Below are 13,261 nucleotides of genomic sequence, written 5' to 3'. Positions count from 1 at the left end.
GGGGAAAAAAGTTTGAAAAACACTGCTTTAAATGTTTCTGTGCTAGGAACATGAAAGCCATCATGGAAAGAAACATTTCCAAGATCCAATTTATAAAAAAAATAAAAAAAAATTTTTTAAATTCATAACAATCCCAATACAGGGATCCACAACATCTTTCCCCCTAACTGCTGGAATATTTTACATTCTTTCGCCACCCTCTGTCCCACATTCCAAACTGGACAATGCCATGGAATACCCATTAACCATATTTAAAGCTGCTTAGTAGCACACACACCTTAAAATGTCACATGTGCCGGCAGCTTGCTTTTTTATTACACTTGTAATATTTTTGAAGTTGCTTCTGACCTGGATTTCTAATCTTCAGTTTCAAACTAATAGGCACATTTCAATCCCCCACATTTTCTGATTCGGCAATCAAGCTATAGTTACAGAAACTAGAAAGATCCAATACTTTGTTTTCCTATGAATTAGATGTTTCTGATCTAAGGGGACTCCGCTCCAATTTAGTAAAATAATATAACATGCACTTGTATGGTTGAGCATCCATGTCTTTTGAAGACATCATCACCAATGCCAGAGGGTATTCAATGTACGTGATTTTGCATTTAATGTGTGTTCATCGCGCTCATGTTTCTCAGAACTGTTCAAAAACAATAATTATTTCACTATCTGAACACATTTGTCTCAAATATTGTACAAGTTCTTTCATCAGCTGTGTAATTTATCTTTAATAATGGCCTAATCTGTGACTCACCTTGGGCGATGAATGGTACAGAAGATCTGTTAGTGTATTATTTTATAAAAACTAGGAGGAGTCTTCCGATGGCTGCATGTAGGGCGAAGTCACGCGCGAGATGGCTCCCGTTAGGGTACTTTATTTATAGCCCTTTTTGCACAGTTTCTGGCTTTATTTTTGCGTAAAATCTCATCTGATCAATGGTACAAGGTGCCCACATAAAGGAAATGGCAAGAAGGACCTGGGCAAAGGAAATTGTAGATATAATAATCTTTATTGTCACACGTAGGCTTACATTAACACGGCAATGAAGTTACTGTGAAAAGCCCCTAGACGCCACATTCCGGCGCCTGTTCGGGTACACAGGTAGAATTCAGAATGTCCAATTGACCTAACAGCACGTCGTTCGGGACTTGCGAGAGGAAACCAGAGCACCCGGAGGAAACCCACGCAGACTCAGGAATAACGTGCAGACCGTCCGCACTTTCAGTGACCCAACATGGGAATTGAACCTGGGACCCTGGTGCTGTGAAACAACAGTGCTAACCACTGTGCTACCATGCTAAAATTTGTCGACCGATTCAGAGGCTTCTCGAGGCTCTTCAGTGAAGAAAATAGCGTAAGCTGCATCTGCGACTCCAGCCACTCCAATAACGGCTGAGATGCTTGCCGCCGTCTTGGGGTGGAATTTGAGAAGCAATGGAGGGTTGTGTTTGGAGACTTTCGTAAGTTGATCGAGGATGCCCTGATCCCATTCGATCGAAGTTAGAAAAGACCTCCGAAATAGTAAAAGTGCATGGCATGGCGATTAACGGCGTGGAGACGGCTGCCTCGAACCACAGCGACCAGATTGCCTTGATAGAAGCTGAGATATCTCTGATGGCTGGTGAAAATAAAGCACTGAGGGCCAAGGTAGATTAACTGGAGAACTGCTCTAGAAGGCAGACTATCAGACCCAACCCGTGGGGTTGCCGGAGGGTGTGGAAGGCCAAACTCTCTCAAAATACTTTTTCCAAGATGTTGGGAGAGAATGGAACCGTGTCCCCTCCTGAGCAGGATCCAGCAAATCGGACACTGGCAGAAGCCCCGTCCCAACAAACCACCACGGATGTTATTGTTTGGTTCCACAGGTTCCAAGAGAAGGAACGGGTCCTGAAATGGACTAAGGAGCATCGGGACTGTAAATGGGAAGGCCGTGCCATCAGGCTTTACCAAGATGTTTACTCACGGAGGTAGGTCTCTTTTCCCCTGGGTGAAGAGGACGGGGTATTCGGCGAGGATTTCGGCCCATTCTCCACAATTTGTGGACTTGGTCCTAGAGTCAGGTAATTCTCAGCGCCCGCACTGGAGGTTGAATATGGCGTTGTTGGCAGACAAAGGATTTTGCGGACATATATCCTCTGCCATCTCAAGTTTAACAATAGTGAGTCTAACTCGCCTTCTACTCGATGGGAAGCCCTTAAGCTGGTTTTTAGGGGAGATAATTTCCTACATGGCGCATGTGAAAAGGACTGTGAGGGTGGAGCGGCAGAGGCTAGTGAACTCCATCCTTGAGGTGGACCATAAGTACCCGCTTGACCCTACCCCAGAGTTGCTTGCGAACAGGAAAAAGCTGCAAATGCAATTTAAATTGTTATCACCAGGTAAGGCGGTGAGTCAGCTTCTCTCTCGAAGGAGGTATTCTATGAATATGGGGAGAAGGCCAGTCGCTTTTTAGCTCATCAGCTGAGGCGGCTTAGTGATCTGAGTTCCATATGGGAGCAAATGGAGGCGGGTTCTTCTACGGGGTCCAGTTTGGGTACCTTAGTAACTGCCTCGCTTCCATTGTCTCCTGCGAGATTTTCGTAGAATCCAGTGGTTGTATACATCCTGATGATCTGGAAGCAATTCTGGCAATTTGTCTCCACATCGTTGTTGACCCCTATCTGTGATAATCGTCTCTTTGTGCCAGCGAGTTTAGACTCTAGTTTCGGTCATGGGAGGGGAATAGTCTGGAAAGGTTTGGGAACTTGTTCGTGGAGGGAAGGTTTGTCAGTTTTGAGAAGCTGTCGGTATAATTTCAACTCCCTGGGACCAATTTGCTTAGGTATTTCCAGATTTGTGGGGTTTTTTTGCGGAAGACTTTTCCTTCATTTCCCTTGACACCACATTGAAGAGAATTTTATCTTCGGCCGAGTTTGGTGGGGGGAGTATTACAGATATTTATGGCTAGACCAACGGAGTAGGCCCCGTTGGATGAGGTGACGACTAAGTTGGAGGGTGAATTGAGTCCTATTTTGGATGAGGAGGTGTGGAGCGAAGCTCTTCGCATGTCCTCCTGTGCTCTGCTCCAGTTCAAGATGGTGCACAGAGCTTATCTGACCAAGGCGAGGCGAGTGGGTTTTTTTGGGGGGTGGATGACAGCTGTTAACAGTGTTCTTGGGGGCCCAGCTAATCCTACTCGTATGTTCTGGTCATGCCCCAAGTTGTTGAGCTTTTGGGTGTCCTTCTTTAACACCATGTCAGAAATTTTTAACGCCGAGATGGAGTCCCTGTCCACCGGTGGCCATATTTGGGGTATCAGACTCGCTGGTACTGCAGACGGAGGCGATAACGGATGTCCTCACCTTTGCTTTGTTAATAGCCTGGAGGTGAGTTCTGCTTGGGTGGAGCTCCCCTACTCCGCCTAGTGCCTCGGCCTGGTTGGGCCATGGAATTTTTACATTTGGAGAAGGTCAGATACACTGTTAGGGGGTCGATAGAGAGGTTCTACCTGAGATGGCAGCCATTCATTTCCTTTGTTCAAAATCTGTTCTCTTCCCAATAGCCCTCATTCAGTTAGCAAAGTAACAATCTCTAGGTGTTAGCATTTTCACTGTAAGCACAAAGGAATATTTGATTGAAAGCCAGGTAGAAAGATCTTTTATTTCCGTGTCCTTGCAACTGCGCTGAATTTTGGGGCCGAATACCAAATTCAATGGACAGTCGAGGGACCCACTTGGTTTGTCACTCATTCACTGGTCACGGGTTTGCCTGTCAGTGAGCAACTTATTCCGTCATTGCCAGGTTTTTAAAACATGCTTCACTTGCAACACATTGGAATAAAGTAACATTTCCACAGAATGTTTCCTTTTCGGTGCTTTGAATGAGCTTTGTTCTATACAATTGGAAAGTCTCAAAAGCAATTCCGAGTGGGCAATACACACTGGTCATGCCGTGAGGGGAATGTGCAAACACGGTGCACAAGTTCCCTGCTTATTGATGGTGGGAAATGATGGAGCTGGTGGTTTGTATTGATTTTCAACAAGCAGTGTGGAGCTAGTGTTGAAATGTTTTGTGAAAATTGGGTATTGTAAAATGGGGGGTGGGGTGGGGGGGGGCGATAAGGGGGTCTGGTGGACACAGGGTTGATGGGACCGGCCAAAGTTGTTACTGTGGACTCTGAGGCGTCGGGCAATGTGGCCAAATCCTCAATGTAGAGAATAGCCAGCAAGAAGCTGCAGCTACTTCTCTGCTTCCTGAGAGTCTCTTGTCTGTTAGTTTTACCTGTATTTTACAGGAGACGATGTAAGTATTCTGAGCCCAAGACAGAGAGCACCCGTGGAAAATGGGCCATTTATTGAACAAATACAAAATGTACTTCCCCCAAGGATTAATGATTTATTAAGGTGGAGTGCCTCCAGTATCTCTCATGTGTAACTTCTTCATGTGTGACCCTGGACAGTGAACCTTTATAGATAGGAGGACATCACAGGCATGTCTGATCCTGTCCTCACTCAATGCTGACATTCACTACACCAGAGGCTACTGGATAGTGATTAAGAACAAGAAAACTGGATGATTTTCTTTCACTCCTTTGCCTGTGGCAAGAAAACTTTTTAGTGTCCTAAACTGCCTTGACTCAGGATAGACTGAGTGAGCGAACGTGCCGTGGGTCCCGAAGGTGGCCGGCGTGGGTCCCGAAGGTCGGTCAGTTAGCAAAATGTGTGTCCCAGGGGGGAAAAGTTTGGAAAAACACTGCCCTAAGATCAGTTCCCTGGAGTAAAAACAGAGGGCTGCATTTTCCGGTCCTTCCCACCAGGGAACCCGCCGCAGGGGAGTCACCATCAGTGGGGCCTGACAATCCAGCTGGCATAGCCGGTGAGCAACGCAAAAACACCAGAGACATCGTCGGGACCAAAAGATCCCACTGTCCTATCATGCTCAAACCGGCATTCAGCCCCTTTATTGTAAATTGATAGACAATTCCTCTTGTTAGTCCTTGCCCACTATGGTGGGTGGTGAACTTGGGAATGGGTGCACACCTCCTCCGCGGCACAGTGGGGCTTTAGTAGTCCAAGGGGGGGCTGGGAAAATCCTGCCCAGATTAACTGATCATTTACTTTTTTAAAATATTTATACAACCTTGATGTGTGAAAAATTGCTGCTGTTGACCACAACCACAAAGATTACACTGTAAAATAATGAATTTACTGTAAAACACTTGGGGACTTTTTGCTATGAATATAAATCTGTGCTTTCATTCTGACATCAAACATACAATGTAACTGTGTGGGAAATGTCGGGCAGCCCACTGTCTTAAAGCATAATTTGTTATCAGAACCTGGGTTGGCGGATGTCAGTGGCTTTGTAAAAATGTAATTTCTTGCACGAGAATGATGAGGCTATTGATTATAATGAGGAGACGGGAGGGGGGGGGGGGGGGGGGGGGGAAAGAGGCGGTGGTGTAGTGGTATTGTCACTGGACTAGTAATCCAGAGACTCAGGATAATGGTCTGGGGTCCCAGGTTCGAATCCCACCACGGCACATGATGAAATTTGAACTCTATAGAAATCTGGAATTAAAAACAGCAACGCCCGGGAGCGAAGATGGCTACACACCTCCTTCGATCCCCACAGCAGTTACTCTGCCAGCTTCATGTTTTTTTACAAGGTATACTAATTGGCACCTGTGTAATCGCTTGCCGGGGAGGCCGTTAGTAAGGGGACGTTCCTGTTGTATGGAGATTGTCTTTAAGTGGTGATTATTAATTTCTCGCCATACCACAGCAGGATCCTGATTATGCCAAAGGGAGCAGGCCAGTTAGATCGCAAACCGCCTGGCACGGTTCTCGATTTTGGCCTCTCCCGCAATCAAACGGCCGCGTCACGCTCTCGCTCAAGCTCAACGGGCCGTAAAATCGCACCCAGAGTCCACAAAGGGATTTTTGGAAGATAAGAGGATAACGTGGAAAAATGTTTATTTTGGCTGGAAGAATAGAAAATCAGAATGTTATTTAAATGGAGAGAGACTGTGGAAAGCTGTGGCAAAGGAGGATCTGGGTGTCCTGGTACATGAATCACAAAATACTAGCATACAGATACAGCACATAATTAAGAAGGCAAATGCAATGTTGGCCTTTATTGTAAGGGAATGGAATATAAATGTAGGGAAGTCTTGCTACAGCTGTACATGGCCTTAGTGAGACAGCAACTTTGTATAGTTTTGGGCTCCTTACTTAAGGAGGGAAATAATTACAATGGAAGCAATTCAGAGAAGGTTTACATGGCCATCTGCGATGAAGGGGTTGGCTTATGCAGAAAGGTTGAGCAAATTAGGCCTCTACACAATGGTGAGACCTCCCCATTCTTGCTAAATCCCACATATTCGTCAATCATCCTTGCCACCTTTACACACAAACCCCCAACCAGCACATATTCCACGTACCAAACGGATCGGGGGGTCTCTCCTCTATCCCCATCCCATTACCATTCACACTCTCTCGGCTACCCGAAACCTGCCTAAACAGGCTCAGCAGGCCGCAACCCCTCCTTCCACCTTGCTCCCATTCTCAGTTGCTAGCGAGCTAGCCCTCTGCCAGAGCCCCCTCTCCCAGGTGCACAACAAAGAAAAGGCGACCCCCCTCCCCCCACACCTCAAATACCAAAATGCCCCTGCCCCTCACTCCAACCCAGAAACTGCTTATCTCCCCTCCCCCGCATCCATATACTCTCTCAAACCCCTCAAAACACGAGAAGGGGAGAAGACAAAGAAAATGGGGGGGAAAACGAAACACTTTCAATTATCGCTAACTATGTACAAAGACACGTAATTAAACAAAGCACAGCAGTCGTTACAGCAATGTTCGTAAACTAATCCATCCCAACAACAAAGTCCCTGTTCCATCACTCAGTTCAGTCCAAATCCTTGAGCTTTCACGAACGCCTCTGCCGTCTCTAAGAAGTGATCTCTGGAGTTATGATAGAATCACAGAAGAATACAGCAAGAAGAGCCCTTTGGCCCAACAAGTGCACCGACGCATGAAAAACACCTCACCTGCCTACCTAATCCCATTTGCCAGCACTTGGCCCATAGCCTTCCACTTAATTTATTGTTTAATCACAGCTCTTAAAAAGCACCCAAAATCTGCCAATCTAGGGCGGCGCAGTGGTTAACACTGCTGCCTCACGGCGCCGAGGTCCCAGGTTCGATCCCGACTCTGGGTCACTGTCCGTGTGGAGTTTGCACATTCTCCCCATGTCTGCATGAGTTTTGCCCCCACAACCCAAAGATGTGTAAGGTAGGTGGATTGGCCACGCTAAATTGCCCCTTAATTGGAAAAAATAAATTGGGTACTCTAAATTTATTTTTAAAAACCTGACAAACAGCTAACTTCCGTTTCTAACTACACCTGATGTATTCTTTTACTGGGGGCTATATTTTCTTCAGGTTCACCAGATGCCTGCTTGTTAGGTGAATTGGACATTCTGAATTCTCCCTCCATGTACCCAACAGGCGCCTAGTGTGGCGACCAGGCGACTTTCACAGTAACTTCATTGCAGTGTTAATGTAAGCCTACTTGTGACACTAATAACGATGATTATTAATTACTGATTATGTAATGAGGGTTGTGGATTATAAAATGTATAACTATGAGGTAATGCATTTATGTGGTACCTTATGGTCTCTCAACGATTCTGTATCTGGGGAGTCTCTTTGGATTGATTGTGTGTGCATTAAATAGCTGCTGAAACATTATAGTATCATTGAGAACAGGATTAGGCCATTTGGCCCTTGGAGCCTGTTCTGCCATTCAACATGATAGTCATGGCTGATCCTCTATCACAACGCCATACTCCAGCGCTCTCCCAATACTCCTTCATCCCACGAGTATAGAAATCTATTATCTTTTCAATAAAGGTTATTATTATTCCATGGAGCGGAGACCATTAAACAGTAAAGACTAATGAACCCAGCAGCTATGTTATTATCAGGCAACTGGTAATTTTACATTTCTGTTTTAACAGAAAGCCAGCAAAAATGCAGCTTGAAATTGCTGACCTTTCTCCCAACTGTATTTGATGTGAGATTAACGATTAATTTGAACTTCTCTTTACAGACACTTGGCATGTGATGAAGAACGGGCTGAGGAAGCCAAGCTTCTGGTGGAGAATGGAGCAAGCATTTACATTGAGAACAAGGAGGAAAAGACACCTCTTCAAATGGCTAAAGGTGGTCTTGGCTTACAGCTGAGGAGAATAATAGAAGGTTGAAAATGGAAAAGTTTTATGACAGCAGTGTAAACTGGTGTTTCCCTCAAAACATGGGATAAAAGCAAGGTGGGGCATCTAATTTTGAGTGCTTGTATCGGTTGTGTACGACATGCTAACTCTCTGAGTATGTGCATAACACGAGTTGTGCTCCCTACAGCACATGAATAATTTTGACTTGAACCTGAAGGAAATACTTTTTTTTACGACAGTCTCATTGATATATTCTTTGGTCTTAACAGCTCTGCAAACATGAAACGGGATGTTTCTCTTGCCGAACTCTTTCACTGGTTCTGGATTAAGTTACCTGTCAAAGCAGTGATAGCAGCACTGATCACAGAATAAATTCTCTTTCCCACTTTACAGTGCAGTGTCAAAACTGTTCATTCATAAAGAACGTCAAAGACCAAACTTGCAGCAGTGTGGGGTAGTCACTGTAACTAACAGCTGGATTGGGTTTAAGCTTGAAAGATGTCACTAAAGATGTGAAAATATAAAAATGGAAGTGTGTTCAGTAATTTGTAGCTTCACACTAACATATCTCATAGGATATGTTTTAAAAACCGACTTGTGAAGTACTGGAAATTTCTAGGGATTGTCATTGACTGATTAATCCTTTCTTCCCCTTGCCCCTCTCTTTTCCACCCTAGATTTTTGCTGAGGCCAATGTCCTCAGTAGGTTCACTGACTCTTTTGTATATCAGCAACAAAACTTTTTTTTAAAGTCATTATCTAGACTCAATTATTGTCACAAACAATAGATGAAAACATTATACTGATGGATTCTGCTAATGAATGAATTGAGAATCTAAATAGATGAAGCAATCCTTATTGTTGTCTAACATTTAATTGGGTACAGTCATCATTGCTGACTGCCTGTGACTAGCTTCTCTTCATTTCCTGCTGAATGGGTCCTCCTATGTGACCTCCTTTTGGGGATTGGAGAAGAAGAAAGGATTAATCAATGTGAAGCAGTAATTTTAACAATTTTATTTTCCTCATACCACTGGCACTAAACACATTGTTTAATGGAGTTATTGATTGTCACCTTTTACTGAATCTCTTACAGTTAGAACTACAAATTATTTACTACAAAAAGTTCTCTATTTTTGACTTTGATGCTTTCTAAGGTTACCGGCTGATCCTGTGCAGCAAATCATTCCTGCTGATTTCACATGTAGAAATGTCCACTACAATACATTGGCGTAGGAGTTAATGTTAAAACAGATTTGCTGGGGTAAATGAACATTCTTTTACCACGTCAGTTCTGTTTGGGTGAAAGGAGGTTATTGAGGGGATATTTGACATGTAAATCAATTGTAGTGTTGGAAAAAAAGAAAAAAGTACTGGAGATACTAGTCAGGTCTGGCAGCACTGTGCAGCATATCATACATTAAAATAAATTTGATTGAAAGTGCTACTTCTTCTATATCCTACTGTTCATCGATATGTCCTTGTGTCTAATGAATATGGTTCCTGTAATAAAGATGTATACGCAATCATTGCTTTGTTTTTCCTTTAAAAAAAATCCTGAATCTCTTTCCAGAAGCATGTTTAATTATTTTTGTGAAATATGACTATAATCGTTCTTTGTTATTCTGCATTCTACCAGAGGGGCTTGGCTGGCCTTGGTTGGTTCTGGGGAATCTGGACTCCGCTCATCCACAAAATGATTAAGTGAGGTGCTGACACAGTTGACCTACTGCTCATTTGTGTTCAGAGGATTGTATTCCTTTGTTCTTGTAGATTGGTTTCACTTTACTATTCTGCCTTACTAGATCAAACTACTTTGTCACAATATAGATCTTGCATCACCTCCATCTGTTTGAACCATGCCAAACCCTTTCACTGGTTCTGGATTAATCTTTGCTTCTCTTCTGCCTCCTGGTTGCCTAATCCCATGAGGACGATGGCCAATGCCCTCTACATTTGGAAAGCCAAAGCGCTATCCATCAGAGTCAGCATGGTTTTATGAAGGGCAAATCATGTTTGACTAATTTGCTTGAGTTCTTCGAAGATTTAACAAGAAAAGTGCATACTGGGGATCCTGTAGATCTAGTATAGCTAGACTTCTGGAAGGCGTTTGTTAAGGTGCCGCACAGAAGATTAATTCACAAGGTGAGATCACATGGGATTAGGGGAAGTTATTAGCTTGGATCGAAGGCTGGCTGACAGGCGGGAGAGAGAGAGATGGGATAAATGGGTCTTTTTCTGGATGGCAAGATGTAACTAGTGGGTTGCCACAGGGTTTGGTCCTTGGGCCCCAGCTATTCACAATCTATATTAACGACTTGGATACAGGGATAGAAGGTTCTATAACCAAATTCGCAGATGACACAAAAATGACAGTAGGCTGCAATGAAATAAGAACCTTACAAATGGATGTAGATAGGTTAAGAGAGTGGGCCAAAATGTAGCAGAAGGAGTTTAATGTGGATAAGTGTGAGGTCATGCATTTTGGTCGATAAAATGGAACGGTAACTTATCTAAATGGGAGAGACTTTGGGGTGCTCCGAGGCAGAGAGATCTGGGTGTCCTCGTGCATGAGTCACAGAAAACGAGCATGCAGGTGCAGCAGATAATAAGGAAAGCAAATTGAATGTTGGCATTTATAGCAAAAGGAATTGAGTATAAAGGTAAGGAAGTGTTGTTGCAACTATACAAGGCATTGGTAAGGCCACATCTGGAGTATTGTGCACAGTTTTGGTCCCCTTGAGGAAAAATGTAGTGGCATTGGAGGCAGCTCAGATTGATTCCAGAGATGAGGGGTTTGCCACATGAGGAGATTGAACAGTTTAGGCCTAGAATTTAGAAGAATGAGGGGAGATCTCGTTGAGGTATACAAGATGCTAAAAGGTATTGATAAAATAGACGTGGAGCTGATGCTTCCTCTTGTGGGGAATTCTAAAACGAGAGGTCATAATCTTAGAATACAAGGTAGCAAATTGAAAATGGATTTAAAGGAAAACTACTTCTCCCAAAGGGTTGTGAATCTGTAGAATTCACTACCCCAGAGTGCACGGGATGCAGGGTAATTTAAGGAGGAGTTAGACATTTTAAATTGGTAATAGGTTGAAAAGTTATGGAGAACGGGCAGGATGGTGGAGTTGAGGCCAGGATGGGATCAGCCATGATCACATTGAAGGTGTTTAGACTCTGGAGGCTAAATTGCCTACTCCTGCTCCTAGATCATGTGTTCTAGGGAGGACATGCTCTGGGTGATTTCGCAATCCAGCTCTTTGCCTGTAATGTTGCAGGTGGCAGATGAGGAACATATCAGCCATGATAGAATGGCGGAGCAGACTCGATGGGCCAAATGGACTGATTCTGCTCCTCTATCTTATGAACATACTGGCGGCAATTCTCCAGGGCCATTAGACATAACTGGAATACCCGCTGGCCCGTTAAATCAGGGGTGTGAGGCCCAAAACTGCATTCTCGCCTGCCATAAAACATGTCGCGAGTCTCCCAACCCGCTCCTCCGGTGCGATCAGTTTCTCATCCAGAAACGACGAGAACATGATCAAAACTGGTTAGCATCCATTTCAATCTCATTTGTGAAATTGAAGTGGCATGCTGCAGTTCCCCAAGATGCTCCCCTCCCCGCCTTAGCTGCAGGTCCTGTGAGCACAAATCACGATTAGTCCCTCAAAGTCAGGTCAGAGACACAAAAGTGGGCAAGCATCCTCCCCACACTTACCTCCAGGGTGCTGAGGAGGTCCTTCAGGGAAGGTGTTGGTCGGAGGGGTTTGAGCTGGCCAGGAGGGACTATGGTCGGGAATCTTTCCCAGGATGGGAGTCCTGTGGCAGGTCTTCCCTCTGAAGCCTTGAAAACCTTTGATGTCTCCCAGCATATCAATATCAATGATCTGTCACATGAACATAAGAACTAGGAGTAGGCCACCCGGCCCCTTGAGCCTGCTCTGCCATTCAACAAGATCATGGCTGATCTTTTTGTGGACTCAGCTCCACTTATCCGCCCGCTCACCATAACTCTGAATTCTTTTACTATTCAAAAATCTATCTATCTTTGCCTTAAATACATTCAAAGAGGTAATATCAACTGCTTTACTGGACAGGGAATTCCATAGATTTACAACCCTTTGGGTGAAGAAATTCCTCCTTAACTCGGTCCGAAATCTGCTTCGCCTTATTTTGAAGCTATGTCGCCTAGTTCTAGTTTCACCCGCCAGTGGAGACAACCTCTCTGCTTCTATCTTAACTATTCCCTTCATAATTTTATGTTGTATATCCCCCCTCATTCTTCTAAATTCTGAGTATAGTCCCAGTCTACTCAGTCTCTCCTCAGAAGCCAATCCTCTTGAATCAGTGAAAGAAAAAGTCTTCCCTTTGTAATCTTCAAGCCATTGATGTCTCTCCCAGTATGTTAATATCAATGAACTGTCAGATGACGGTAAAAGGATGGGAACTGGGTTGGAGATTGAGCAGGGTGAATAAGGCGTTTAAGAGTTTTTACAGTAGGCTGTGTGGGTTGGAACCCTCAACGGGGCAGAAGGGGATGAGACACTTCTTAGGGGGCTGAATTTCCCAAAGGTGGACGGGGAGCTAGTAGAAGGACTGGGGGCCCCGATCGGGTTGGAAGAGATAATGGAGGGTCTGAAGGCCATGCAGTCAGGTAAAGCCCCGGGGCCAGACGGGTACCCAGTGGAGTTCTATAAAACGTTTTCTGGGATACGGGACTGTTGTTGGTGAAGACGTTCAATGAGGCAAGGGAGAGAGGGACGCTGCCCCCGACGATGTCAAAGGCTGATCCTTAAGCGGCACAAGAACCCAGAGCTGTGTGGGTCCTACAATCCGAAAATCTTGTTGAATGTGGACGCCAAACTGCTGGCCAAAATTTTGTCCTCCAGGATTGAGGATTGTGTTCCGGACGTTATTGTGGAGGACCAGATGGGGTTTGTTAAGGGTAGGCAGTTTGTGGCCAATAAAAGAAGGCTATTAAACGTGATCATGATGCCCCCGGAAGGTAGGGAGGTGGAGGTAGTGGTCGCA

The 13,261-nt window shown here is 44.6% G+C and overlaps 1 protein-coding gene across 2 annotated transcripts in view; it reads left to right on the top strand.

Annotated features, from left to right (window-relative positions):
• Nucleotides 1-9,747, top strand: part of psmd10 (proteasome 26S subunit, non-ATPase 10) — a 33,090-nt gene extending 23,343 nt beyond the window's left edge. For both annotated transcript variants that reach the window (XM_072505785.1, XM_072505784.1), the window contains one exon: nt 8,098-9,747. In XM_072505785.1, coding sequence (XP_072361886.1) covers nt 8,098-8,251 — 154 coding nt within the window. In that variant the 3' untranslated portion in view covers nt 8,252-9,747. The remainder of the gene's footprint in view (nt 1-8,097) is intronic.
• The last annotated feature ends 3,514 nt before the right edge of the window (nt 9,748-13,261 follow it).

The sequence above is a fragment of the Scyliorhinus torazame genome, chromosome 5, assembly GCF_047496885.1.
Source record: "Scyliorhinus torazame isolate Kashiwa2021f chromosome 5, sScyTor2.1, whole genome shotgun sequence".
Classification (NCBI taxonomy): domain Eukaryota; kingdom Metazoa; phylum Chordata; class Chondrichthyes; order Carcharhiniformes; family Scyliorhinidae; genus Scyliorhinus; species Scyliorhinus torazame.
The sequence above is the reverse complement of the archived record's forward strand: the minus strand, read 5'-3'. Positions and strand labels throughout refer to the sequence as shown.